This window comes from Hippocampus guttulatus, chromosome 19 (assembly GCF_054856545.1).
Source record: "Hippocampus guttulatus isolate MCC_2025c chromosome 19, RoL_Hgut_1.0, whole genome shotgun sequence".
NCBI lineage: Eukaryota > Metazoa > Chordata > Actinopteri > Syngnathiformes > Syngnathidae > Hippocampus > Hippocampus guttulatus.
In genome coordinates this window covers 10,878,299-10,905,228 of record NC_141279.1, presented here as the reverse complement: position 1 = coordinate 10,905,228, position 26,930 = coordinate 10,878,299, and the positions used below count along the sequence as shown (strand labels likewise).

Sequence of the window (26,930 nt, the reverse complement as noted above, 5' to 3'; positions counted from 1 at the left end):
CTTAAACAAGTCTGTCCAATAAATTGCACAATGTCGAAGTTTCATATCAGACACCAACCAAACAATAACAAAACAAACTATTCTTTGAAAATCAAGTTAACAGATCATTTGCATTTTGAGAATAGGCTATACAACAGCAAATAACTGACGATGTTGAGCAGCTGAGATTTAACGAACTTTAGTGCACGAAGGTGACTGCAATGCGGCATTATAAATTGCAGGTGAGCAGATTTATTTGACACATTTTTGTATCTTTGTCATTTTATTTCATTACCATTAATTTAATACTAACGAAATAAAATGACAAGAAGAAATGTAAAATAAAATTCATTTACTAACCAATGTAGTGTCTGTTCGCTGAGCTGCACATAGTGAGTGTCCCCAAACGTTTTTAAACGCACCGTAGTTTGTAAGTGCCCAGCCGTGCTCTGATGTTTCCTTGCTGTCTTGGAAAATCAACTTAAATCCAGTGTGGCTCCAAACACAAAATCGGTCCGTGGCAAGCAATAGGCATTCCCAGCAGTACAATTTGCAGCGTTTCTCAGGGGCTGTGAGCCACGGGTACCGTTCATAATTGCTCGTCTGAAAATGACGGACAAACCCTTTTCCTTGCTGGGACAGGCTAGCTAGCGCAGGAGTTGGGCGACATCTTCGCACAATATCCAGCTTTTCGCGGAAGGTCCGTCTTGAAAATTGTGTGGAAAGTAGTTCTGCAACCAGGCCAGTCTCGACGTAAGCCCTTCTCGCTGGCCCCGGTGCGCAGACTCGTGATCTGATTGGCTATTGCAACCTGACTGTGCCCATTCATTTACAGCGCACAGGGGCCTGCTCTGTTTAATCTGAAGGCCCGAGCAAGTTTAATTTACTTGGCAACACAAGCTAGCTGAAATATGATTGGTTAAAAACTCTACCATAATAAATACGTTATTCATCGAGTGGCTTTCAATGTTATTTTAAATAACACTCGGCTAAGTGGAAATAATATGACCTAAAGAATAATTCTGTTGACATATTTATGAAAATAAAATAACATGAATTAAATTTATGTAGGGCGGCCCGGTAGTCCAGTGGTTAGCACGTCGACTTCACAGTGCAGGGGCACCAGGTTCGATTCCAGCTCCGGCATCCCTGTGTGGAGTTTCCATGTTCTCCCCGGGCCTGCGTGGGTTTTCTCCGGGTCCTCCGGTTTCCTCCCACATTCCAAAAACATGCGTGGCAGGATGATTGAACACTGAATTGTCCCTAGGTGTGAGTGTGAGCGCTCATGGTTGTTTGTCTCTGTGTGCCCTGCGATTGGCTGGCAACCAATTCCGGGTGTCCCCCGCCTACTGCCCGAAGGAAGCTGGGCTCCAGCACCCCCCGCGACCCTAGTGAGGATCAAGCGGTTCGGAAAATGGATGGATGGATGTTTAGGCCAGCAGAGAAGGCCTTGCTGGCCCTGAGGGTCCGCCACTTCAGCAATAACATATCGAGACCACCGTGTGAACACAAGCAGCACGAGAAACCAAGACCAAATACCGATGGAAACAATAAAATTTCAAATAAACCAGTTGTGAAGATAAATGCACGCCGAAATCAAGAATATATATATTTTGTCTTAAAAAAGCAAGTTTAAATGTAAAACTTCATGAAAATGCTGTCATTTTGCAGTCAGCAATGCACTCCTCCTTCGCCTCAAATACTGTAAAAAAACGATCGAGTATCTGGTCACGACTAACCGAGGAGATTCAGTTGTAAGCTCAGGGGTTCGTCGTTTTTTTTTTAATGGATGGCTCTAATTTACGAACGGCAAAAGGATGCTTTGAATGCAGTTTTATTGAAAGAGGAAAAATATTAAACAATAATGCAATTTTGATAATCTTAACATGAAATAGTATGATGCTCAAACAAAAAAATGATAATTAAGAATATAACAAGCTGACAGTCAAGGATTTGTAAACCGAGTGTACGGGTTTCAAAACCAGCCTTACTCTTGTCGAAAAATTCACCTCACGTGGGCTTTTTCATCTTGTGACATTTGACGGGGTTTTATTTCGTTTCCGGAAGACAAAGAAAACAATGTATTTTTTTAAAGTAGAAAACAAGCCGTAATTTCACCTCTTTTAATTTGGAAACACCAACATTGAAATACAGCTCGATATTCGATATTTTTGACTGGAACGAAGAAGAAAGTCTAAAAACAGGTTGATACACATTCTTTAAACGAAAATAGAATTTGGCACAAGACACAAATGGAAATAACGTTTTCTTTTTCGATTCCCGGAAGTTGTCACCGACAGCATTCCTCCTACTGACCAGGAGAGGGAAACAACGTTATCACCTGAAGACGATACCGTGACCTGTTCTGTCATGATCCATTTCTATCCTGAATTCCACACACGAGCTACAGGTGTCGAAAAAAAAAAAAAAGAAAAGTAGTCCAAAAAATGAATGAAAATCAGAAATTGCTGTTGAATTCTGGTTTAAATAATAATCATACCTTGACCACTGTTACGTCTCGGACAAGCCGAATTGAGTTTTGGGACCCCAAAGTGTAGACGTCAACAAGGTCTCCGTTGCAAAAATATGTTTTTAATTCAAAAATCGCCACGACTAAGGGATAACATAAAGCGCTGGTCAAAACAAGGACCAGAGGGCACAAAAAACGAACAAAAAGCGCTTGCATAAAAGGCAAGGGGGGAAAATAAGGACCGCGAAGACAAACAAAGAACAATGTATCAAACTACACGCAAGCGAAAGCCAAATCACAAAATAAAATCCAATACTTACAAAACCATTGGTACCGAGAGTTCGAAAGCGAAACACGACAAGATCTAAAGCCAGAAATAGTCTATGGGCATGGAAATAGCAAGGCATAAACAACACTCCCACAACCAGAAGACAGATTGCGGGTGCTTAAATACACAGTTCCATAATTGACAGATTGGTAGCAGGTGTGCAGCCAGCAAGTTCACTCAGTCTGCCACCTGCTGGCCAGACCCAGAACAGGAACATGACAACCACGACGACTACTAGTCATAATAACAAATATTGTGGCTCTTGAGGAACCAGATCTACGAATCTACCCCTGCCTCAGACCTGGTCTTCTTGGTGGTTTTCATTCTGTCTGGGTGAACTCGTCGTTGCCTTACCGCCAAGATATTATTTTCCAACATTATTTTAAATCCAAACCGCTGGCGGTTTGCAAGCTTTTATTTTGAAGGTAGTCAACGGGGCTCGCTGTCGGCAGATTTCCGTCATGCAGAGTATTAACAATTGGTGGCGTTGAGGGACAGACAACCCTTGACAAAATTCTCCTGAATTTGTCTTCAACGTGCTCAAACCTCCACTCGGGGCGTCCACAATCATCTCGCTGGACTAAAACATCTTTCGTTGAAGCTTCGTGTCCGATTCAAGTCGTCTCGGTGGACATTGGTGTTTCTCGGCCTACTTTAGCTTCGGTTAGCTTGCTAGCCGCTAACAAAGAGCCGCTCGTGCTCAAAACATAGGTGCACGGAGATGGTAAGCGTAAAAAGTTGTTGCAATTTTCGCACCATGTGCACAAGAAGGACATCAGAATACGAGGAGGAACTTTGTAAAGAAAAAGAGGACCACAAGGGACAACGTCAACTACTGGACGCCATTCGCAGGATGCAGCCAAGAATTGTTCTTCACAGATTAGGTTGGGTCACGCTGTTCGTCTCACTTGTTTCGTACTCTTTCTGAACAGCCTTCGTATGCTTTCTTGTCCGCAGTGTGTGTGTGTGTGTGTGTGTGTGTGTGTGTGTGTGTGTGTGCGCGCGCGCGCGCGCGCGTGCGGGAGGAAGGGCATGATGTGGCTCTTTGCAGTAACACAGTAAAAAAAATGTCTCTTCGTCTCTGACTGGTTGGCCACCCCTGATGTATACAATGCAGAGGTGATTTCTCTAAGACTGCAAGGGAAGCTCAGCTTCCCCTAAAATGTCAAAAAGTTAGTGATCAAATATATGTGTGTACGTACAATTGTGTGGACATGCGCAAAACCGCGCACAACTTTTGTTCGGAATCAGCTTCTTATTACTGGTTACGATGCGACTCTCTTCTCATTCGTTCCCGCAGCTTCACTGTGCTTGAAAGTGTGTGGACGCTGGGTGTCGAGAGTTCAGTGTAGGTTGTCCCAATGCATTGAAACAAGACGAGTCATTGGATAAATGCTGGTTTTTTCCCGCCCGTTGGACGCTCGGTGTCTCTGGGAGTCTATGGACAGTGGGCGGAAGCTCAGCTTTTCTGCATGATGATTGGATGATCTGTCTGAGGCTGAATCTCTTTTTGACTGACAGCGAACTGAGCTAATCACCGATCTTATGGTGAAGGCATCCTTTTCAATTTTTTTGAAAAGGAACAGAGAGTAGAAGTCACGTACAAATGAACGGACACATTTTATGATGTCGGCCGAAATTGAGCTTCCCCTCCTTGACAGAGCAGCATCCGCCACTGATACAATGAATCCAAAGACCAAAAATTTGCGAAGGCAAATTTGGCAAGCTGTCCAGAGACGAGGTGCAGAGACTGTTCACATTGGTCAGTCCCTTAGCCAATCAGGATGCAGAACACAATTCACTGTTTAAAAAAAAGCATTTAAAAACTGCACACAAAAAATCCGTGAAACAGCGAAGCCGCGGAAGGTGAACCACATTCAAGCGAGGGATTACTGTACCTGTGTACGGAAAAACGTCTTTTGGCCATTAATGTAAAAGCCGCGCCAAAGGGTTGTTCTTGGCTAGCGTTGTTCAGCACAGTTGTCAATCAAGGACTCCTTTTGATTTACCAGCCAGTTGCCCGCAACACAATTTTGAATGACTGACTCACCATTCCAGAAGGACCGCCCCAGGCGAAGATGCCGACAACAGATAAACTACCTGCGTGATCATGCTAAAAGTACTTCGTATTTTATACCGGAATTCCACGCAAACTTGTGCTAGCTATAGCTTCAGCATGCTTGCAAACACAAAAGAGTGAAAAACAGTCACGGGCAATGTCAGAATACACGAAAACGTTCTTGCTCCATGCGTTTCAGGAAATCTGGTCCACAGCGATTTTGTCAAAAGCTCAGCAACTCCGGTGTGAGTGCCATTACAGGGGTGTTCACACGGCAAGATTTGGTCCGGTAGAGCGTTCACACGTGCAAATTAGCTCCGGCATAGCCCCGGAAAACATCTTACACCGGAGCAAATTTGATCCACCTCAGGGAGGTGGTTTAAAAATTTGCTCTAGAGCAAATGCTCGTGAAGAGTTGATTACGTACGGCGAGAATGCGTTGCTTTCGTGCTCTGTCGGACTTCCGTCATGTGTTTGTTTAATAAAGACACAAGACTTGGCTGGTAACGGCAGCAAGCACCTCTTGGGTTATACCATCTCAACTAGAACGGGGCTGTGGGGGGAATAGTCCCCAAACGTCATCTTTCCTTTTGTAGGAGACTGGACTCTCTCGGGGTGTTTTGTGTAGTTTGTTCCTTTGTTGTGTGTTCACAACCCCCCGCCCCCCATAGAATTTATTTTGTGATTTCCTCTCTTGATTTTCTGTTTGGCGCTTTACATGTTTGCTTTTCTGAGTGTCATTGAAGTCATCGTTGATTTACGTTTTCGGGGGCGGTCACTCTCGAGCAGAAGGCACGGAGACCGAGAAGGAGAAGGACGTGCCTGTGCAGTAGTCGCTTGAGTTGTGTATACATTTTAAAAAGAACCAACACGACAGCTCATTTGTTTTCTGTCGTTTTGCTCCGCTGCAGAAACTGCCGTGTGAACGCAAGTGGAGCTGCACCGACGCTGTGCCGGTGCTGACACGCTCAGCGGCTTTGTACGTGTGAACCCTCCACAAAATTTGCTCCGGTGTAAACTATATCGCAAGAAAATACATCGGTGCAGCGCCGGAGCAAATGTGTGCCGTGTGAACACCCCTTATGTTCGGAAGCACCTCTGCGTAATGCGGTCAGGCCAGCCTCCAGTCGCAAAATTGAGGTCCAGCCAGCCGCCACAGCGATTGTTAATACTTTGCATTCTGCATTACGGTAATGTGGGGCCGTCGAGCAGCGTTGGCCACATTCAAAATAAAAGCCTTCCAACTGATGCATGCACATCAGTGGTTTGGATTTACTATAATGTAACAAAATAATTTCTCTGCGGTCAAGCAACGATGAGTTAACACAGGGAGAATGAAAAATTGTCCTGAATCGCACCAAGAAGCCTTCCAAAGTTGAGATAACAAATAAATTCAATGTTAACTTTTCTTCTTTGGAAAATGACGAATTATACATTTAATGACTGCTGTATGTTCACTGAACACCAAAATATTCAATGCTATATTCCTAATTTAGGATTCGGGCCGAATTTGACCCTTTGGGATTTAAGGGTAGCATTTGAGTATCAGAATTTATAGGGGCCAAATTTGACCCTGTGGCTTCTCCAGGGTTTAAGATAAGACAAGAAAACCTTTATTTGTCTCACAATGGAGAAATTTAGTGCACAATTCAAAAAACGTATTCTTATATATTGAAATTTTATGTAGATGTTTTTTCTCTTTTTAATTAATGTCTTTTATGTCTTGAATTTGTAAAAAAAAAAAAAAAAACGTTTTATTTTTCACCAATGAAGGGTTCGGTGAATGTGCATATGAACTGGTTGGGTTCTGTTAAGAACCAAAGGGAAAATCAAATCTTTATGACAGTAGTCTGGTTGTCTACCTGGGGTGGCCCAGTATGCGTTAGACCTGGTCTGGTGGCGCGATCACTAAAATTCATTTTTTAAATTATTTTTTTGAAATCAGGCAAAAAGGTCTATACGTAATTTCAGAAGCCTTTTATTTCGAAATGGAAAATCAGATCTTGATGACAGTAGTCTGGTTGGATACCTGGGGTGGCCCAGTGTGCCTTCGACTTGATCTGGTTGCGGGATAACCAAAATGTATTTTTTAATGATTTGTTTTATTTTTTATAAATCAGGTGAAAATTTTGTCATTGATGTTAAGTTAACATTGACCTTTTTTCCATCTAAACTTCAGAACGCTTCTCGGTGCTCTTCTGAGAGTTTTCATACTCCCTGGGTGAACTAATGGTTGTCTGACAGCTAAGAAATTATTTTGTTGCATTATTTTAAATCCAAACCACTGACGCAGTGGAGTATGTTCTCTTGTGCCATTGCTGAAACTGCAGAAGCAGTTATCGGCAGAAAGAGGGGTACCAACAAAGAGAGATGGATAACAGACAACACCTGGAAGTTGATTGATGAAAGGAAAGTGGCCAAGATAAAAAGAGAACAAAAGAGGAGGCTCCGGAGCTGGAGGATGGAAGACGAGGAGTACAGGCGCTTGGACAGGGCAGTGAAGAAGAGTTGCAGGAAGGATAAAAGACAGTGGCTAGAAGAGAAAGCAAGAGAGGCACAGGAAGGAGCCGAGAACAACAACACGACGACCCTATACAAGATCGTGCGGGAGCTAACCAACTCCAGGAGCAGCTCTAGCGTGCCAATCAGGAGCAAGGATGGCAGGACACTTCTATGCGACGAGGAGCAAGAAGCAAGATGGCTGGAACACTTCAGGGAGGTTCTCAACCAACCAATGCCTCCCGTGCTCTTCAATTTCGATCAAGAGACACCAGCTCCAGCTCTAAATATTACATCGAAAGAGATATCCGAGACTGAGGTTGCCAGAGCAATCAAGGGCCTTAAGAACAACAAGGCACCGGGACTCGATGAGGTAGCTGCCGAGATGTTGAAACACGGCCAAGACGCTGTTGTGGAGAGCCTTACCCACCTGTTCAACCTGATTTGGCATGCTGAAGAGGTTCCTGCCGACTGGAGACGTGGGGTCATTGTCACGCTTCCTAAGAAGGGAAACCTCGCAGACTGCAATAAATGGCGGGGCATTACACTGCTGTCAATCCCCAGCAAGGTATTCTGCAGTGTCCTGCTACATCGCCTTAAAGATGAAGTGGATAACATCTTGAGGGAAGAGCAAGCCGGTTTCAGGAAGGGAAGGTCTTGCGCCGAACAGATCTTTACCCTTCGAAACATCATAGAGCAGTGCCAAGAACTTCAGACACCACTCATGATCAACTATATCGATTTCAAGAAAGCCTTCGACAGCATCCACCGGGAGTCACTGTGGCAGATCGTCCAGCTGTATGGTGTACCCCTCAAGTACATCAACATCTTCAGGTCATTGTACCACAACTCAACCTGTTGTGTCAAAACCAACAGTGGCACAACTGATGATTTTGACATTGTCACTGGTGTAAGACAGGGTTGCATTCTGTCACCCCTACTCTTCATCATCATAATTGACTTTGTGATGAGGAAGTCCATCACAGGGGAAGAAGTTGGTATCAAGTGGGGAGGGAGCAGACTAGCTGACCTGGAATTTGCAGATGATTTGGCTCTGTTAAGTCACACCCAGCCCGCACTCCAGGAGTTGACCGACAATCTGCATGAGCACGGAGTTAAGGTCGGTTTACGAATTAGCCAGGAAAAGACAAAGGCCATGGCCGTCGGACAGCACCAACACCTTCAACCACTCACTCTACACCAACATGACATAGAGTACATTGACAGCTTCACATATCTTGGGAGTAACATCTCAAATACAGGTGGTGTGGAGAAAGACGTCAACAGTAGACTTGGTAAAGCTGCGGGAGTGTTCCAACGCCTCCGCAACATCTGGTCATCGAAAGCCATCACTACGACCACCAAGCTACGCCTCTATATGTCAGTGGTTATCCCAACAGCGATTTACGCCTGTGAGACATGGATGAAGACAGCCAACATTACCAACAAGTTAGATGTCTTTCATCGGCGTTGCCTGAGATCCATCCTGAGGATCTCATGGAGAGACCACATCACCAACGAGGAGGTGATGAAGAGGGCAGGAGTGGCTGAACTGTCAGACATTGTCTCTGAAAGGAGAAGGAAAATGATCGGCCACGTACTCCGGCTGCCAAGAGAGAGACCGGCAAGTGTGGCCATGGACTGGATGCCAGAGGGTGGAAAGAGGAAGAGAGGTAGGCCAAAGAAGACGTGGCGACAGACTGCCAAAGAAGACCTCAGTGAGATGGGTGTCAGCTGGCATGGAGCAAGAAAGGTCGCCAGTGACCGGAACAAATGGAGGAGGCTCGTCGCCCAATGTTCCAAATAGGAGCGGGCGGAACTAACTAACTAACTAAACCACTGACGTGCATGCATTTGTTGGAGAGCTTTGATTTTGAAGGTGGCCAACGCCGCTCGCTGGAAACAGATAACCGTAATGCTCAGGATTAAAAATAGCTGTGGCGGCTGTCTTAACTTCAACTTTGCGATTGGAGGCTGGTCTGACCGCAGTGCTTAACTAAGCCGGCTTGCCGCTAACATAGAGGCGCTTGTGCTCAACACATCGCTCCACAGAGATCGTAAGCGTTTTTCTAATTTTCGTGTGAAAATGTGCGCAAGAAGGACAGCAGAGTACGAGGAAGACCTTTGTGGAACAAAAGAGGGCCGTGTGTGTCAACGTGCGCTCTTATTCTTTTTTCCTTTCGGCTTTTCCCTTCAGGGGTTGTGGTGTCTGTTTTATGGATAAATATATAACCTAATATATCGTAACGTAACAAGTAGAGGACAGGCATATGGTTCTCAGGGAAAGCAATGAACATGCTCGGCAATAGTCACCTTGGAACAGGAAGGAGCAAAGTACATACACGAAATGACTGCTGTCTGTTTCGCTTAGATGAGCAAAAATGTCGATAATTAGACAAGCAAAATGCTTGTGCGGGGCAAAGTACATACACATGATGACTGCTGTCTGCTTTGCAATAAATATCATCAGGTCGCCAAACCTTCGGGGATGCAGTTAAATCTACACTCACATGCAATCACACAACGGCCCAGTAGAGGCCTCTATTATATTTTAACAACAAAGCCCATTGTGATACCATCATAAATCAGAACCAAGATATGAAGCCGCTTATAGATACCATTAAAATCTAGCTGACAAAGAATGTCACAGCCAATCAGAATTACACAACGCATCATGATACCATTAGAATTGATAAAGAGTGAAGGGCGTTCTTTGGTATCAGCCAATGAAATGGAAGGTGTTGGCCCCACCAAGCTCTATAAAACCTGTGTCTTGTCTCTGGAGAATTCAGAGCTCTGATGTGCACATCTATCCCTCTCCGGGTTTTGATTGAATAAAACTCGCTTGTGACCAGCCTGCAACTTGGACTCTTGACTAAGTTTGTACTTAGTTTTTGATCAACTCCAGCCTCAAACTCAGAGAAACATCTGGTGCGTCCCCTGGTCTGCGGCTCAATGAAGAAACTTCAGTGTCGGCCCTCCTACCCTCTGCTGACCCCCGGGAGAAGGCGAGACGCCTCCGCGTGCCCCTTATCTCCGGGAGGAGGCGTGGGTCGGGAAGGGGCCGACACTCCAGGGTTGCCAATCATTGCCTCCATCTAACCCTGTTTTGTGCATCCTCTTCTCTCACACCAGCTACCTTCATGTCCTCTTTCACAACATCCATAAACCTCCTCCTTGGTCTTCCTCTCAGCCTCCTGCCTGGCAGTTCAAGACTCGGCATCCATATCCCAATATATTCACTCTCTCTCCTCTGGACATGTCCAAACCATCTCAGTATGGCCTCTTTGACTTTCTCTCCAAAACCTCTCACATGAGTTGTCCCTTTGATGTACTCATTCCTGATCCTGTCCAATCTGGTCACTCCCAAAGAGAACCTCAACATCTCTCTGCTCTCCAGCTCTTCCTCCTGTCTTTTCTTCAGTGGCACTGTCTCCAGTCCAAACGGCATGGCTGGTCTCACCACAGTTTGATACACCCTTCCTCTCATCTTAGCTGAAACTCTTCTATCGCATATCACACCTGAAAAAAACTCCACCTCTCCAGTTTCTGCTCCACCTGTTCCATCACCATCGCGAATAAGAAGTGGCTCAGGGCTAACCCCTGGTGAAGTTCCAACTCCACCTTGAATTCCTCTGTCACACCGGAAGCACAAGCACACCTCACCACTGTCTTACAGTCATCATGTCCTCCACCTCTCTAACGTACTTCTGTCACCCCAGACTTCCTCATACAATCCCACAGTTCTTCGCTAGGCACCCTGTCATATGCTTTCTCGAGATCTACAAACGCACAATGCAGTTCCCTCTGTACTTCTCTATCAACATCCTGAAAGCGAATACTGCATCTGTTGTACTTTTTCTTTTTCTTTTTGGCATGAAACCATACTCCTGTCACAAATGCTCACTTCTGCTCTCAGTCTACCTTTAACTACTCTTTCCCATAGTTTCATTGTATGACTCATCAACTTTATTCCTCTGTCGTTACTACAACTCTGCACATCTCCCTTGTTCTTAAAAATGGGCACCAGCACACTTCACCATTCCTCAGGCATCTCGCCGTCTAAGATCTTGTTGAACAACCCAGTCAGGAACACCACTGCCACCACTCCTAGACACTTCCATACCACCATTGGTAAATCATCAGGCCAGATTGCCTTTCCACTCTTCATCCTCTTCAATGCCGTCCTCACTTCATCCTTGCTAATCTTTGCTACTTCCTGGTCCACAACAGTTACCCCTTTTACTCTTTGTTCTTTCTCATTTTCCTCATACATCAACTCTTCAAAGTACTCTTTCCATCTTCCCATCACACTACTGGCACCTATCAATACATTTCCATCTCTATCCTAAATCATCCTAACCTGCTGCACGTCCTTACCATCTGTCTCTCTGTCTCGCCAACCTGTAAAGATCAGTCTCTCCCTCCTTGCTGTCCAGCCTGGCATACAAGTCATCGTAGGCCTCTTGTTTGGCCTTCGCCACCTCCACTTTCACCATGCGCTGCATCTCCCTGTACTCATGTCTCCTCTCTTCAGTCCTTTCAGTGTCCCACTTGTTAGCTAACCTCTTTCTCTGTATACATTCCTGCACCTCCTCGTTCCAACAGCAAGTTTTCCAGATGATACACCAAGTACTTTCCTACTTGTCTCCCTGATCACATGTGCAGTCATCTGGAAGCACCTACTGACCGCCCAGTGCTCATCTCAATTCATTCCTAAAAGCCATGCGACACTCTTCCTTTTTCAGCCTTCCACCATTTAGTCCTCTGCTCTGCTTTTGCTCTCTTCATCAACGCAAGAGTCAGCCTACACACCACCAACCTCTGCTGTCTGGCTACACTCTCACCTACCCCACTACTTTGCAGTCTCCGATTTCCTTTAGATTGCACCGTCTACACAAAATGTAGTAGACCTGTGTACTCCTGCCTCCACTCTTATTGGTCACCCTATGTTCCTGCCTCTTCTGAAAGAAAGCATTCACAATAGCCATTTCTATCCTCTTCGCAAAGTCCACCACCATCTGTCCTTCTGCGTTCCTCGTCTGGAGTCCAAACCCTCCCATCACCTCCTCATCATCTCTGTTTCCTGCGCCAACATGTCCGTTGAAGTCTGCACCAATCACAATTATTTCACTTCTTGCGATGTTCTACAATCAAATTTCACCTTCTCCTCCAACTCGCATCATACCTGTGGGACATACCCACGAACAGCATTGAACATCACACCTTCAATTTCTAGCTTCAGACTCATCACTCTATCTGACACGCTCTTTACTTCTCGGACATTTCTCATAAACTCCTCCTTCAAGAGAACCCCAACTCCATTTCTCTTCCTGTCTACACCTTGATAGAACAATTTGAACCCTGAGCCTAAGCTTCTAGCCTTGCTACCTTTCCACCTGGTCTCCTGGACACACAATATGTGTATCTTCCTCCTTTGCATCATGTCAACCAACCCTCTTCCTTTTCCTGTCATAGTTCTAACATTCAAAATCCCTACTCTCAATTCTAGACTCTTGGAGTTCCACTTCTCTCTTTTCCTACGGACACACCTTCCTCCTGTCCTTCTTCGACCAATAGTAGTCCATTTTCCACCGGCACCCTGTAGATCAACAATGCCGATGTTAACCCGGGCCTCGACCGATCCGGTATGATGCACACACATGTGTGTGTGTGTGTGTGTGTGTGTGTGTGTGTGTGTGTGTGTGTGTGTGTGTGTGTGTGTGTGTGTGTGTGTCACAAGGTGTTTTTTTACACACACACACACACATATAGCTGTCCATCATGTCTAATGATGACGCTTGCTCCAAGGGAGGGGAGGATGGGTAAGGTGCCACTTCTCGTGGGCATAGAGACCGATCCTTGAGCCGCAGACTCGACCACAGATGGAGCAAGGGAAACCGGATACCAGGGGGATACCAGCTGCCCGCTGGTGTCATTGAGTGCGTCTCTCGGTTTGTCTGACTTGGTTAGTTTGGTGTATTTGAGAGACTGCAGTGGCACAAGTGATTTGCCAGGTTGGTCTGTTGAGTGCAAGTGTTTCAAACTGCGTGGGGTTGATGTTGGCTCGCTTTAGGAGGTCCATGCTGTAATCCTTGAGGCGCCACTTTTGCCCCCCAGCAGAATGCTTTGGACCTCTCAGTTGGCTCTAGAGGACCTGGCGGGGCAGGCGGTTGTCGGGCATGCGAATGGTGTGTCCGATCCACCGAAGATGTTTCTTCGCCACGGCCGCTTTCATGCAGATGGAATTGGTGCTTTTCAGGATGTCTATATGGGGAACTCGATCCTCCCAGGACAGGCCAAGGATCTTTTGCAGGCAGTGGATGTGGAAGCCTTCCAGGGTAGTAATGTGCTGGCGGTGTGGGGTCCATGACTCTGACCCGTAGAGCAGAGTGGAGAGACATACTGCATTGTACACGGCAATCTTGGTACAGATCTTCAGGTTTCGGTTTTCGAAGACCCTGCTGCGTAGGCGACCAAAGGATGATGATGCTTTATTGATACGGGTGTGGACTTCAGTGTCAAGGGAGCAGTTTGAGGACAAAGTGGAGCCAAGGTTGGTGAAATGGTCCACTACGTTTAGTGAAGTGCCATGAATGTGAAAGCTGGGGGATGTGGAAGTTGGGGTAGCGAGTTGGAACATGACCTCAGTTTTTTTTAATGTTGATCTGAAGACCAAAGGATTTGTACAGACTGGAAATGGTGTCCAGGGTGTGCTGCATAGAGTTTGAGCTGTGAGCTAGTATAATGCAGTCATCAGCATACTGATGCTCACAGATCTGACAGATTTTTGTCTTTGTGTGAGCCTGGAGCCGTCTGATGTTGAAGAGGCTTCCGTCAAGGACATATGGACACCGTCATCATGTCCCATGCCATGGTGGAAGAGGCATGTGATGGCAGAGAGGAGGATGTTAAAAAGCACTGGAGCCAAGATACAGCCCTGCTTCACCCCAACGTTCACCTTGAAGCGCTCATGCAGCTGCATGGAGGATGCAGAGAAACTTGGGTGGCACCCCAAGTTTGGAGAGGTGTTTCCAGAGCAACTCACGGTTGATGGTGTCAAAGGCTTAGCTGAGATCGATGAAGGCTATGTACAGGTCCTTGTGATGCTCTCTGCTTTTCTCCATTAGCTGTCTTAAAACAAAGATTATGTCAATGGTGGATCTAGTCTTCCAGTAGCTACACTGAGGTCCCCTTTCTGCTTATAAATAACGATGTTAGCATCCTTCCAATCCTGCGAGACGGTCCCATGTTCCCAGATGTTTTGAATCAGGAGGTGCAGTCGGCGCGTGAGTAGATGACCTTTGTGTTTGAAAACCTCTGCGGGGATGCCATCAGGTCCAGCGCTTTTGCTTTTCTTGAGGCCCGCAATGGCTTGCTGGGTTTCAGTATAAGATGCTGGGGTGTCGAGGCTCATGATTGTTGGCAGGTCTGGAAGATTGTCCAGAATGTGCGGGTTGACAGGGTTGGTGTGGTTGAGAAGATTTTCAAAGTGGTTTGCCCAACGGGCAAGGATCTCATGGTGGTCCTTGAGGAGTGCAGAGCCGATCGGACTGGAGCAATTGCCCGCTTCTTGGGACCATACAGTGCTTTGATGGCATTGTAGAAGCCCTGGGTGTTGTTACAGTCTGCCAGGTTTTGGATCTCATTTGCCTTCTGCACCCATCAGGGGTCCTTCATGATACGGAGTGCTCGCTGGGTCACTGTTCGAACTGCAGTAAAGGTGGCTTTACGGGTGAGAGATGTAGGGCAGGACAGAAGAGCTTTATGGGCCTCATCCTTTGCTTTCAGAAGTGTAATTATCTCGGTTAAGTTGCAGTCAAACCAATCCTGGTGGCGTCTCCTTGACTGGCCTAGCACCTCCAAGGCTGTACTCTGGATAGCCTGGTGCAGAGCTGGCCAGTCACCTGATTCCTCCAGGATCTTGCCAAGGTTTTCAGCAAGGAGTCGCCGAGGGTTGGCTTTGGTGGTGGGGTTGTTCAATGCTGCACAGTTGAGCCTTTTGTTGGGAGCTGTCGAATGCTCATGAGCAGTTTGGATCTGACCATGAGGTGGTCAGTCCAACACTCAGCTCCGCGCATGACACGGGTCTTGAGGACATCACGTATGTGCTTTTGACGGACAATCACATAGTCCAGGAGATGCCAGTGTTTGGAGCGGGGTTGCTGTCAGGTGGTCTTAAACCTGTTCTTCATTTGGAAAATGGTGTTAGTGTTGACCAACTGATGTTCTGCACAGAGGGAGAGGAGCCGAAGGCCGTTGTTGTTCATTTTTCCTACTCCAGGCTGGCCACTAACTTTACTCCATACCAGCTGTTCCGTGCCCACCCTAAGCACTGAAATCTCCCATGACGATGAGCTTTTCCGTCGCCGGTGCTTTTTGCAGGATGGTGTCCAGAGCTCTGTAGAAATCCCCCTTAACCCTCCTGTTGTCCTCGGGTCAAAATGACCCATCACTGTGTTAAAAACGCCCCAAAAAACCCCTAAATGATAATTTTTTAACTTGAAATTGTATGACTTTTTCCTAGATTGGCCCCAACTGCAGAAAAATTGAAATGTTGTTTTTATTCACTGAAGCTAGATGTTTTACATGCATCTAATTATCCAAATTTTAAAAGGCAATGGCTTATATATTGATCCTGTTAAATAAAAATTCAAATAAAAAGGGAGACCAAAAAAAGTTACACACACACACTCGCACACACAAACACGCGCACACACACACACACATAGCACTCGTGTCATGGTAATTTCCTTCTCTGCGGACTGCTTCTCATTTTCCCGCTCATTTTTAAGTGGCGCAGCGCACTAAAGGGTCCGACTAGAATGTTAACGCACTTTGGTTCCACCTTTCGCGTCGGCGACTCGCACGACTGCGTAATCTACGCTCGGAGGGGGGGCCAGAATCAGTGCTACAGGGGCACTGGCCCCCGTTGGCCCCCCCCCCGGCCCCCCAGGACCGCCACTGCTCCCTCCGACCTTTGGGTGTGGGCAGGGGGGTCCTGACTGTTGTTTGTGTGTACGCACCCAACAGCAATTCAGCGTACTCACCTTTTTTGGAGTCTTTGGAGGACGTGCTGGAGAGTACTCCTGCTGGGGACTCACTTGTTCTGTTGGGGGACTTCAATGCTCACGTGGGCAATGACAGTGAGACCTGGAATTGGAAACCGTGATTGGGAGGTTTTGTGATTGGACTTTTGTTTTGTGATTGGACTTCTGTGCTTGTCACGGATTGTCCAGAACAAACACCTTTGTGTGTGTGTATATAGGCATTGTTATAACCCACTTCTCGCGGTTAATTAATTACTTTTTTAATTTAACTACTTTTACTTTAATTTAATTAATTTTATTTACATTTAATAAATTAATTGTTACACCTGTGACTGCTTTCAGGCTGCGGAAAAAAAATACAATATGTGAAAACCAGTAACAATTGTAAATTGCACAGCCACCTTATACCAGTTGCATTAATGCTTTTATATATCGATATTTATATTGACTATTTACATATCAATATCTATATTTATATTTCACTTATCTTGAGACATTTATTTTTGTGCGTGCAAACACTTTGTTTTTCTTCTTTCTACCCCCCAATTTTGCTACTGGAGACTGTAAATTTCCCCTGTGTGGGGCAAAAAAAAAAAAGGATATCTTCATGGGGACCAGGCCCTTGCCGCGATGTGAAAACCCATGAAGGAGGTTTTGCTCGGTGTTCGGTTGATTGTTTTTAGTTATCATACATTTGCATATTATTAATAATAAATTGATTATGCCTGCAATGAAGAACGCTGATGCCTGCAATTATAAATTGATTATGCCTGCAATGAAGAACACTTATGCTTTTAATAAAGACATACAGTAATTATGCTTTTAATAAAGATATGTTCACATTTACAATGAAGAATTCTAAATGCACTGTGTTATAGATGAGTGACGTAACCACCTTTCCAAGAAAGTGGTTGGAAAGAGAAGTATTTCGACAAAACAAGAGCAAGGTCGGTCGTGGATGGAGCTGCCAACGCCAGCTGCAACTTGGTGTTTTTGTCATGATTGCACACATGAACCTAATTTTCACTCACATACACACCCATAGTCTAACAAGTTCAGTGTGTTTTCAACAGCCCTCACCCTTTAGGTTGGACGCACCCCTGTATTAGATTCCCATTGAGAAGTAAATTAGAGGGCGAATGGGGAGATCATTGGGGTGACGTACAGAGAACTGAAACCTCACGCTTCTCCTCGTTTCCCCCTTTGAGTGATTGGGACCAGAATCCAGTGTGTCCTCTCCTCATTGGGTCTTTATTATGAATGTCTAATTCAGTGTTTTTCAAACTCTGTGCCGTGGCAATTGTCAGGTGTGCCGTGGGAAATTATCCAATACTGTATGTATGCCGATGGCCCGGTAGTCCAGTGATGAGCACGTCGACTTCACAGTGCAGATGTTCAATTCCAGCTGCGGCCTCCCTGAGTGGAGTTTGCATGTTCTCCCCGGGCCTGCGTGGGTTTTCTCCGGGTACTCCGGTTTCCTCCCACGTTCCAAAAACATGCGTGGCAGGCTGATTAAGCACACTAAATTGTCCCGAAGTGTGAGTGTGCATGGTTGTTCGTCTCTGTGTGCCCTGCGATTGGCTGGCAACCGGTACAGGGTGTCCCCCGCCTACTGCCCGAAGACAGCTGGGATAGGCTCCAGCACCCCCCGCGACCCTAGTGAGGATTAAGCAGTTCGGAAAATGGATGGATGGATGTATGCCTGTGCGGTCGATCGCCTTGAAGAGTAACCATGTAGTACTCTTCCATACCGGTAGGAAGCAGCAGTAGTGAGGAAATTGCCTTACGCTTCGAGACAAGCAAATTGTCCGATTCGAGGCAATACAATGAAAGGTATCTTTCAAAAAAGATTTACGTTTACCGGAGATGCAACAGAACCAATGTTCCCTCTAAGCCAGGGGTGGGCAATTATTTTCCCGGGGGGGCCAAATGAAAAGCAGAAAATATTGTGGAGGGCCGGGCCAAAAGTTAGAAATAGAAATAGAAAATAAAGAAGATAACACAATGTCTTTGTATGCCAGTAATAATGTAACATTCTCCTCCACCATCACACTCAGCACCGGTTCTCCTCAAGGATGTGTACTGAGCCCCCTGTTGTTCACGCTCTACACATTTGACTGCTCTCCGACTCTTATTAGTGGTCCAGTTTGCGGAAAGTTTTTAACATGATAACAATCAAACCATTCTAGGAAATGTTCATTTACTCGAACCACAAGCAATTCACTCTGAGCATGGAAATTGCCAGAATCGGACTGAGTAAGAATCGCTTCCTTGTTTTTCAAAGTCTCGTAGATTTGAGTCTTTCCGACTCCAGGCGTCTCCTGAATGTTTCGTACTTTGTTACCTGCTTCGTTTAATCAGATACATATCACTTTCCCTTCCATGGTCATTACTCTCTCCCTCTTTCTTCGACTTCCCCTCCCTCCCTGTGCTCTGCAACTTGAAGTAACTGCGCCACCTGGTGTTGAAATACCTGTCATTACAAGTCCAAACGAAATGAATGCAATCAAACCTTAATTGTGCACCAATCTACGGCGGGCCGGATTAAAAAGACCAACGGGCCGGATCCGGCCCGCGGGCCGTAGTTTGCCCACCCCTGCTCTAAGCGCACTGGTCGCACTGTCTCTCTCTCTCTCTCTCTCTCTCTCTCTCTCTCTCTCTCTCTCCACCCCTCTTTCTCACACTCTCTCGCTCTTTCTCTCTCTGCCCACTGCGCATGAAGCAAACAGAAGAGGCAGTATGCCAGAGAATCAACAGCATGACGTGACACACACAAGGCTTCTCAAGTGTCTCGTCATGCTGGGCGAGGCTGCGAAGATACGCAGCCAATCAGCTCACAGGATAAATCCACTCGTGCTGTCATTGGTCGACATCACACTGGAAACCAATCATGCGCCTTGAGGCAGTGCCCATTGCCTAATAGTACAGGCATGTACAAAACCTCTGAATTGTTTGGCATTTTTTTCTGAATACAATACTTTGGAAATTTTTTTTAAATGTGATGTACGGAAGCTGCGATAAATGAAGCGCGAAATAGCGAGGGATCAATGTATCGTAATCACTTTCGCCCCACGAAAAGTAAAAATCACGCAGTAGAATTTGCGCTCTGGATTTAGCCACCACTCAAAAATGTGCAATGTCACGCTCTGTGCAAGTCTTTTTCACAAATACCCAAGGATAAAAAAAATTAATAAACCACCACTATGGATAAAAATCATCAAAGAAAGCAAAATCCATCACAAATATGTGATGCTGGTCATGTCACATTTTGAGTTGTAATCTGAACTAATCTAGCTCTCTGAGTAACCTTCATTGTAATTATAAACCAGAATTCCATGGGTGTTTTTGTCTTCTTGTGTCTTGCAGATATCAGCGAAGATGCTTGTCCTGAGTGGCTGGATGCAGAGCCCTTTCACATGAAAGAAGAAGAGGAGAACAAAGAGGAAGAACAGCAGGTCCGATACATTAAAAGAGAGGAGGAGCCAGATTACCCTTGCACGAAAGATGGTGAGAACACATCATCAAATGATGATGAGGAGGAAGAGTCTGATGGTGAGCTGACGTGTCACACTGACAACAAACCCTGGAAATGTTGTCAGTGTGGGAAGATGTTTCCTTGTCAGAGTGCTTTGAAAAGACATGTGAGAATCCACACTGGCGAGAAGCCTTTTGCCTGCTTAGTTTGTGGCCAAAGATTCTATTGTAAAGAAAATTTACATGATCACAAAAGAACCCACCCACACTGGTGCGAAACCTTTTTCCTGCTGAGTTTGTGGCCAAAGATTCTCTCGGAAGGGAACCTTAAAAATACACACCAGAACACACACACTGGTGAGAAACCTTTTGCCTGTTCAGAATGTGGCCAAAGATTCTCTCAGAAGGGAAACTAAAAAAAAAAAATCACACTAGAACCCACACTGGTGAGAAACCTTTTGCCTGTTCAGAATGTGGCAAAAGATTCCGTCAGAAGACACACCTAAGAGGGCACACAGGAACCCACAATGGTGAGAAACATTTTTCCTGCTCACATTGTGGCCAAATATTCTCGTGGGAGTCTCAGATTAAGAATCACAAGTGTGATGATGAGATAAACAGTTATCAATGAAATTTTCCGCTTCCATCTAATCAGGCTTCATCAGGCAAATTGTATTTCATCGACCTTCTTATTGAGATGCTGAAGTTTTCTTTTCCTTGAGTGCATTGAAAAGTGTTTTTATTTGGGGGGGGGGGGGTTGTAAACCACCATGGATAAAAATAATCAAAGAAAGCAAAATCCTATGTGATGCTGGGCATGTCACATTTTGAGTTGAAATCTGAACTAATCTAGCTCTCTGAGTAACCTTCATTGTAATTATAAACTAGAATCCCATGGATGTTTTTGTCTTCTTGTGTCTTACAGATATCAGCAAAGATGCTTTTCCTGAGCGGGTGGATGCAGAGCCCTTTCACATTGAAGAGGAGAAAGAGGAAGAACAGCAGGTCCCATACATTAAAAGAGCGGAGGAGCGGCTGGATGCAGAGCCCTTTCACATTAAAGAGAAAGAGGAGATCAAAGAGGAAGAACAGCAGATCCCATACATTAAAAGAGAGGAGGAGCCAGATTCCCCTTGCATGAAAGATGGTGAAAACACATCATTAAATGTAGATGATGATGAGGATGAAGAGTCTAATGGTGATCTGACCTATCACACTGACAACAAACCCTGGAAATGTTGTCAGTGTGGGAAGATGTTTACTTGTCAGAGTGCTTTGAAAAGACATGTGAGAATCCACACTGGTGAGAAGCCTTTTGCCTGCTTAGTTTGTGGCCAAAGATTCTTTGAGAAGGGAACCTTAAAAAGACACACCAGAACACACACTGGTGAGAAACCATTTTCCTGCTTAGTTTGTGGCCAAAGATTCTCTAGGAAGGGAAGCTTAAAAATACACGCGAAAACACACACTGGTGAGAATCCTTTTGCCTGCTTAGTTTGTGGCCAAAGATTCTCTAGGAAGGAAAACTTAAAAATACACGCAAAAACACACACTGGTGAGAAACCTTTTGCCTGCTTAGTTTGTGGCCAAAGATTCTCTAGGAAGGGAAGCTTAAAAATACATGTGAAAACACACACTGGTGAGAAACCCTTTTCCTGCTTAGTTTGTGGCCAAAGATTCTCTAAGACGGGAACCTTAAAAATACATACCAGAACACACTCTGGCGAGAAACCCTATTCATGCTCAGTTTGTGGTAAAAGATTCCCCCATAAGGGAAACTTAAAAGTACACACAAGAACCCACACTGGTGAGAAACCTTTTGACTGTTTGGATTGTGGCCAAAAATTCTCTGACAAGAGAATCTTAAAAAGACACACCAAAACACACACTGGTGAGAAACCTTTTGCCTGTTCAGACTGTGGCCAAAGATTCTCTCAGAAGGCACACTTAAAAAATCACACGAGAACCCACACTGGTGAGAAGCCTTTTGCCTGTTCACATTGTGGCCAAAAATTCTCTGACAAGAGAAACTTTAAAAGACACTCCAGAACACACACTGGTGAGAAACCTTTTGCTTGTTCATACTGTGGCCAAAGATTCTCTTTTAAGGGAAGCCAAATTAACCACACAAGAACCCACGCTGGTGAGAAACCTTTTTGCTGCTCAGTTTGTGGCCAAAAATCCTCTGACAAGAGAAACTTAAAAAACACACCAGAACACACACTGGTGAGAACAAACAACCTACATCAATCAGAGGTAAAATGATAAATTCTAAACATTAAATATAATGATAAATCAGAACTAAGTTGATAAATAGAGAAAGGTATTGAAATATCCATGATGAATACAAGAGAAAATTGAAACAAGAGTGCCAGCGTGGATGTATATAATCCAGATACAAACCAAAAGTTGTAAAAATATCACGGTTAAGGGTAAAGTATGAGCCTTAATGGAGACTTCTTACTTTTTTTCTTTTTTGATTGATATAAAAATGATTTATTAGATATAAACACATAACGGGGTCGGACTAGATACGTTTTTTACTTCTTCCTACTCCCTTGAACATAACTGTGTTGAATGAAGACTGATTTCTTTCTTTTTACTATTTTATCTACCTTATTTTCTGTCAAATTATTACTGTATATGTTTTATGTTCAATAAACAAACCAAACCAAATCTGTTGCCTGTTCACATTGTGGCAAAAGATTCTGTGAGAAGGCACACTGAAGAGGACACACAGAAACCCACAATTGTGAGAAACATTTTTCCTGCTCATACTGTGGCCAAATATTCTCGTGGGAGTCTCAGATTAAGAATCACAAGTGTGACGACGAGATCAACAGTTATCAATGAAATTATCCACTCCCATCTAATCAGGTTTCATCAAGCAAATCGTATTACATCTACCTTCTTATTTAGATGCTGAAGTTTTCCTTGAGTGCATTGAAGTGTTTTTTTTTTTATTTTTTGTTTTTTTTACTTGTTGTAAAGAATTTGTAAAATTGCATTGTTAATAATTTTATAATACTTTTGGATTCTTCATTACATATAAATACAAAATCCTCGTCTCACCCCTCGGGTGGTGTCCGTCCCCCATTCAGCTCGGGTCCTCTCCCAGAGGCCAGGAAGCTTTAGGGCTCTGCGCAGTATCCTTGCTGTTCCCAGCACTGCACATTTCTGGACTGAGATGTCCGATGTTGTTCCCGGGATCTGTTGCAACCACTCATCTAGTTTGGGGGTCACTGCCCCGAGTGCTCCGACCAACACAGGCACGACTGTCACCTTTACCTTCCGGGCTCTCTCCAGCTCCTCTCTGAGCCCTTGGTATTTCTCGAGTTTCTCGTGTTCCTTCTTTCTGATGTTTCCATCACTTGGGACCGCTCCATCCACTACAACGGCTTTCCTCTGCCCTTTATCTACGATCACGATATCTGGTTGGTTCGCCATTACCATCTTGTCTGGAAGTCCCACAGGATCTTCGCTCGGTCACATGGAGTGGTCACATGTACAAAGCCGCTGAGTGTGTTAGCACCGGCGCAGCGTCGGTGCAGCTCCACTTGCGGTCACAAGGCAGTTTCTGCAGCCGAGCAAAACGACAGAAAACAAATGAGCTGTCGTGTTGGTTCTTTTAAAAACTTTTACTGTTTTCAGGGGCTACCCCGGAGCAAATTTGCACATGTGACCGCTCCACTGGCGCAGCACCGGAGCAAATGTTGCCGTGTGAACACTCCTTTGGTTGATGAGCCTCAGGTGAATAAAGAGCAGGCATTCTGTGTCAATGCCGGCATTCTGTTGACCCCTCCGTCAGTCGTCACCTTACCGTGGTGGAGGGGTTTGTGTGTCCTAATGATCCTAGGAGCTAAGTTGTCTGGGGCTTTATGCCCCTGGCAGGGTCACCCATGGCAAACAGGTCCTAGGTGAGGGACCAGACAAAGCACGACTCATAAAACCCCTTATGATAAATAAAATCAATGGCACTCAGTTTCCCTTGCCCGGACGGGGGTCACCGGGGCCCCCCCTCTGGAGCCAGGCCTGGAGGTGGGGCTCGTTGGCGAGCGCCTGGTGGCCGGGCCTGCACCCATGGGGCCCGGCCGGACTCAGCCCGAAGAGGCAACGTGGGTCCCCCTTCTCATGGTCTCACCACCCGTGGGAGGGGTCAAAGGGGTAGGGTGCAATGCGAGCTGGGCGGCAGCCAAAGGTGGGGGCAGGAGGCAGCGAGAGATTGACAGGCGGATCGGTGCGGCGTCTGCTGTGATGCGGACGTTGTATCGGTCTGTCGTGGTGAAGGAGCTGAGCCAAAGGGCGAAGCTCTCAATTTACCGGTTGATCTACGTTCCAACCCTCATCTATGGTCACGAGCTATGGGTCGTGACCGAAAGAACGAGATCCCGGATACAAGCGGCCGAAATGAGTTTTCTCCGCAGGGTGTCCGGGCTCTCCCTTAGAGATAAGGTGAGAAGCTCGGTCATCCGGGAGGAGCTCAGAGTCGAGCCCCTTCTCCTCCACATCGAGAGGAGCCAGATGAGGTGGCTTGGGCATCTGATTCGGATGCCTCCTGAACGCCTCCCTGGTGAGGTGTTCCGGGCATGTCCCACCGGGAGGAGACCCAGAGGAAGACCCAGGACACGCTGGAGAGACTATGTCACCCAGCTGGCCTGGGAACGTCTCGGGATCCCCCGGGGAGAGCTGGAAGAAGTAGCTAGGGAGAGGGAAGTCTGGGCTTCCCTGCTAAAGCTGTTGCCCCCGCAACCCGGCCCCGGATAAGCGGTAGAAGATGGATGGATGGATGCATTCTGTTGAGTTCGATGTATGCCACTGACGCGATTGTTACTTGTTTGGTACTATTTTGTTTGGAAGGTTACCGTGTTCCGTGTCCATATAAATAATGGGGGTGAAGCTTCTCTGTGTTTGTCTGACAGCGACGGTGCGCTGAGGCACGTCGAGAGTTCAGCGGTGCAGTGGTAGCGACCTAGCGAACACACTGAAAATCAAACGTCTCCAGTGTTGTCATCGAACCAAGTGTTGCTATCCGAAATGATGTCTACACAAAACCGTAGAGAGACTTGCGCGAAAGAAGGACCAACAGAATCAACATAGCCTGACTGCTGTGTTCAAAGCAAACTTTGAACTCAAAGCAAACTTTGAACTCAAAGCAAAGAAAAACGAAGTATACCATGTCTTAATTCCACTATAGGCTGAGTACTAGTTTACCTTAGATGTGCACTTTATAATGTTATATTGCTCTGTTTTGATTCCATAAAAAGAGCTGTTAAAGCAGCTGTTGTGTGACAAAATATTCTTTTCACTGTTGTTGATGGACAGTAATATTGTGTGAGAGATGTTCATGTAAAATTGAAAATCGAAATTGTTATTTCAGTAAATACTTGCATTTTGCACATAGAAAACGGATTCATGATTCCATGTTGATGAGAGCATTAAAATGGGGGGGGGGAAATAGGACAAAAAAATACAAAAGGAAATTCAGAAATGATAAAAAATGCGTGAGGAATGACGATGGATTTTTAGTTCATTTGAGTTAATTATGACAGTTGCGTTTTTAATTAGATTAAATATTTTAATCGTTTGACAGCTCTGATATATATTTGGCACTGAGTTGTGTTTTTTAAATGTAATTTGTTTTAACTCATTTTCAGAGGTTTGGTTGGTTGATTTCGTTCTTCGTGTTTTGTTTTCTTTTTTCTAGCACCCCACATGTTGTGATACGTGTTTAATCGGCTTTTATTGGATGCGATCCTGAATAAAATGGACATTTTCCATTTTGTCATGAAATGTGTGATGGAGCCGTATGAATTTGATACTGTGAGTTATTTGCTGGTGAATAAAGTTTTCTTTGCTCAAAAGGCTTGGATCAGCCACGTCTTCTTCAATATCCCTACCTCAATATCGGAGAGATTCATGATTGGTGAGGCACTATTTTCCTTGAGTGAAATATAAAAATAGGAGCCCAAAAACAGAAGGTTGCCTGTATTTAAATCTTGACCATTATTGTAACATGTCTCAAATAGGGTCAGAATGGAATTCCTGAACGCCCTTGGGGCCAGGATGTCCGAGCCGTGAAGTCGGCAAAAAAAAGTTCCCAAATTCACTCAAAAGAGAGGATCCCAATGGAGACGAAGACTGTGAATGACAAAACATCCTCCAACCATCTTTTTTCTGATCTGCTTCATCCTCACAAGGGTCGCGGGTGTGCTGGAGCCTATTGTTGAATATAATTCTGTTGTCCCATATTTACTCCCAGTATTACTTCAAAACCTTTGTTCCAGAGTTTGACTTCGCAATTGCCTCCTTTGCAATAGGGTAGGTTTATTATGGGCGACTTGTCGGCCTGGGAGAGCTCAGCCGGCTCCTGTTTTGGCTCTGAAGTTAACATCCTTTTGTTCAGTTTTGCGGCTTCTGATCAAATTAACTATTGCTTGTGAGGAGATAACATCAACCCCAGGACACCATGTGAGGGACATCCACAGCTGTGTTCGCGGATCACCGAACTCCAGCTGGAGCCACCTGAGACCACAGGAATGAACTGAGTGTTCTCATTGAAAGTCTCCTCTCCTGAAACTGTTGTGAATTGTGCAAATACTCCCCACACCCATGAGAAGATCGTGTATCAGGGACATCCTTTCAATAAATGCAGGGAGACAAACGCGGTCTGTTCAGAGTTGCCCCAGAACCTGTCATGGTTTACATGGCAGAGCCAGATGGAGAGCTGCTCCGAGATTGTGAACCGAGACATGTTTTAGCGCACTCTCTCTTGCAAGGAAGACAACCATGTCTGCCTCCTGAGTCTTCCTGTTCCTGCTGTATTCTTTGCGTCAGATTACCAGCATAAACCTAACAATATTCACATTTAACTTGGTGTTACCAGCTGGCCGTAAGTAATAGTCCTGGGTACTGTGAAATAGTTCAGGGTCAGTGTCAAAAACAAATTGCCTTGTTGCCGTGTCAAAAACAAGGCAATTTGTTTTTGACACTGTTTTCTTGCCTCACCTAACTGCTCACAACTCCACAACAATTTTCAGATCATACAATATTTTGTTTAAAAGCAAGAATTCT

General features: G+C 45.3%; 1 protein-coding gene and 1 pseudogene across 2 annotated transcripts; one reads left to right on the top strand and one right to left on the bottom strand.

The window, feature by feature from the left end:
• The first annotated feature begins 3,234 nt into the window (after positions 1-3,234).
• On the top strand, positions 3,235-25,720 carry LOC147190288 (uncharacterized). 2 transcript variants are annotated; one of them, XM_086138417.1, is made up of 3 exons: positions 3,235-3,661; positions 19,752-19,892; positions 20,785-25,720. In XM_086138417.1, exons 1-3 carry the CDS (start codon positions 3,499-3,501, stop codon positions 22,122-22,124), a joined length of 1,644 nt encoding a protein of 547 aa, XP_085994543.1. In that variant the 5' UTR covers positions 3,235-3,498; the 3' UTR covers positions 22,125-25,720. The 2 variants fall into 2 exon arrangements, with proteins under 2 accessions (XP_085994543.1, XP_085994542.1); XM_086138416.1 differs by having other exon boundaries at positions 19,752-19,937.
• On the bottom strand, positions 11,372-12,586 carry LOC147190289 (uncharacterized; annotated as a pseudogene).
• Positions 25,721-26,930: the final 1,210 nt, after the last annotated feature.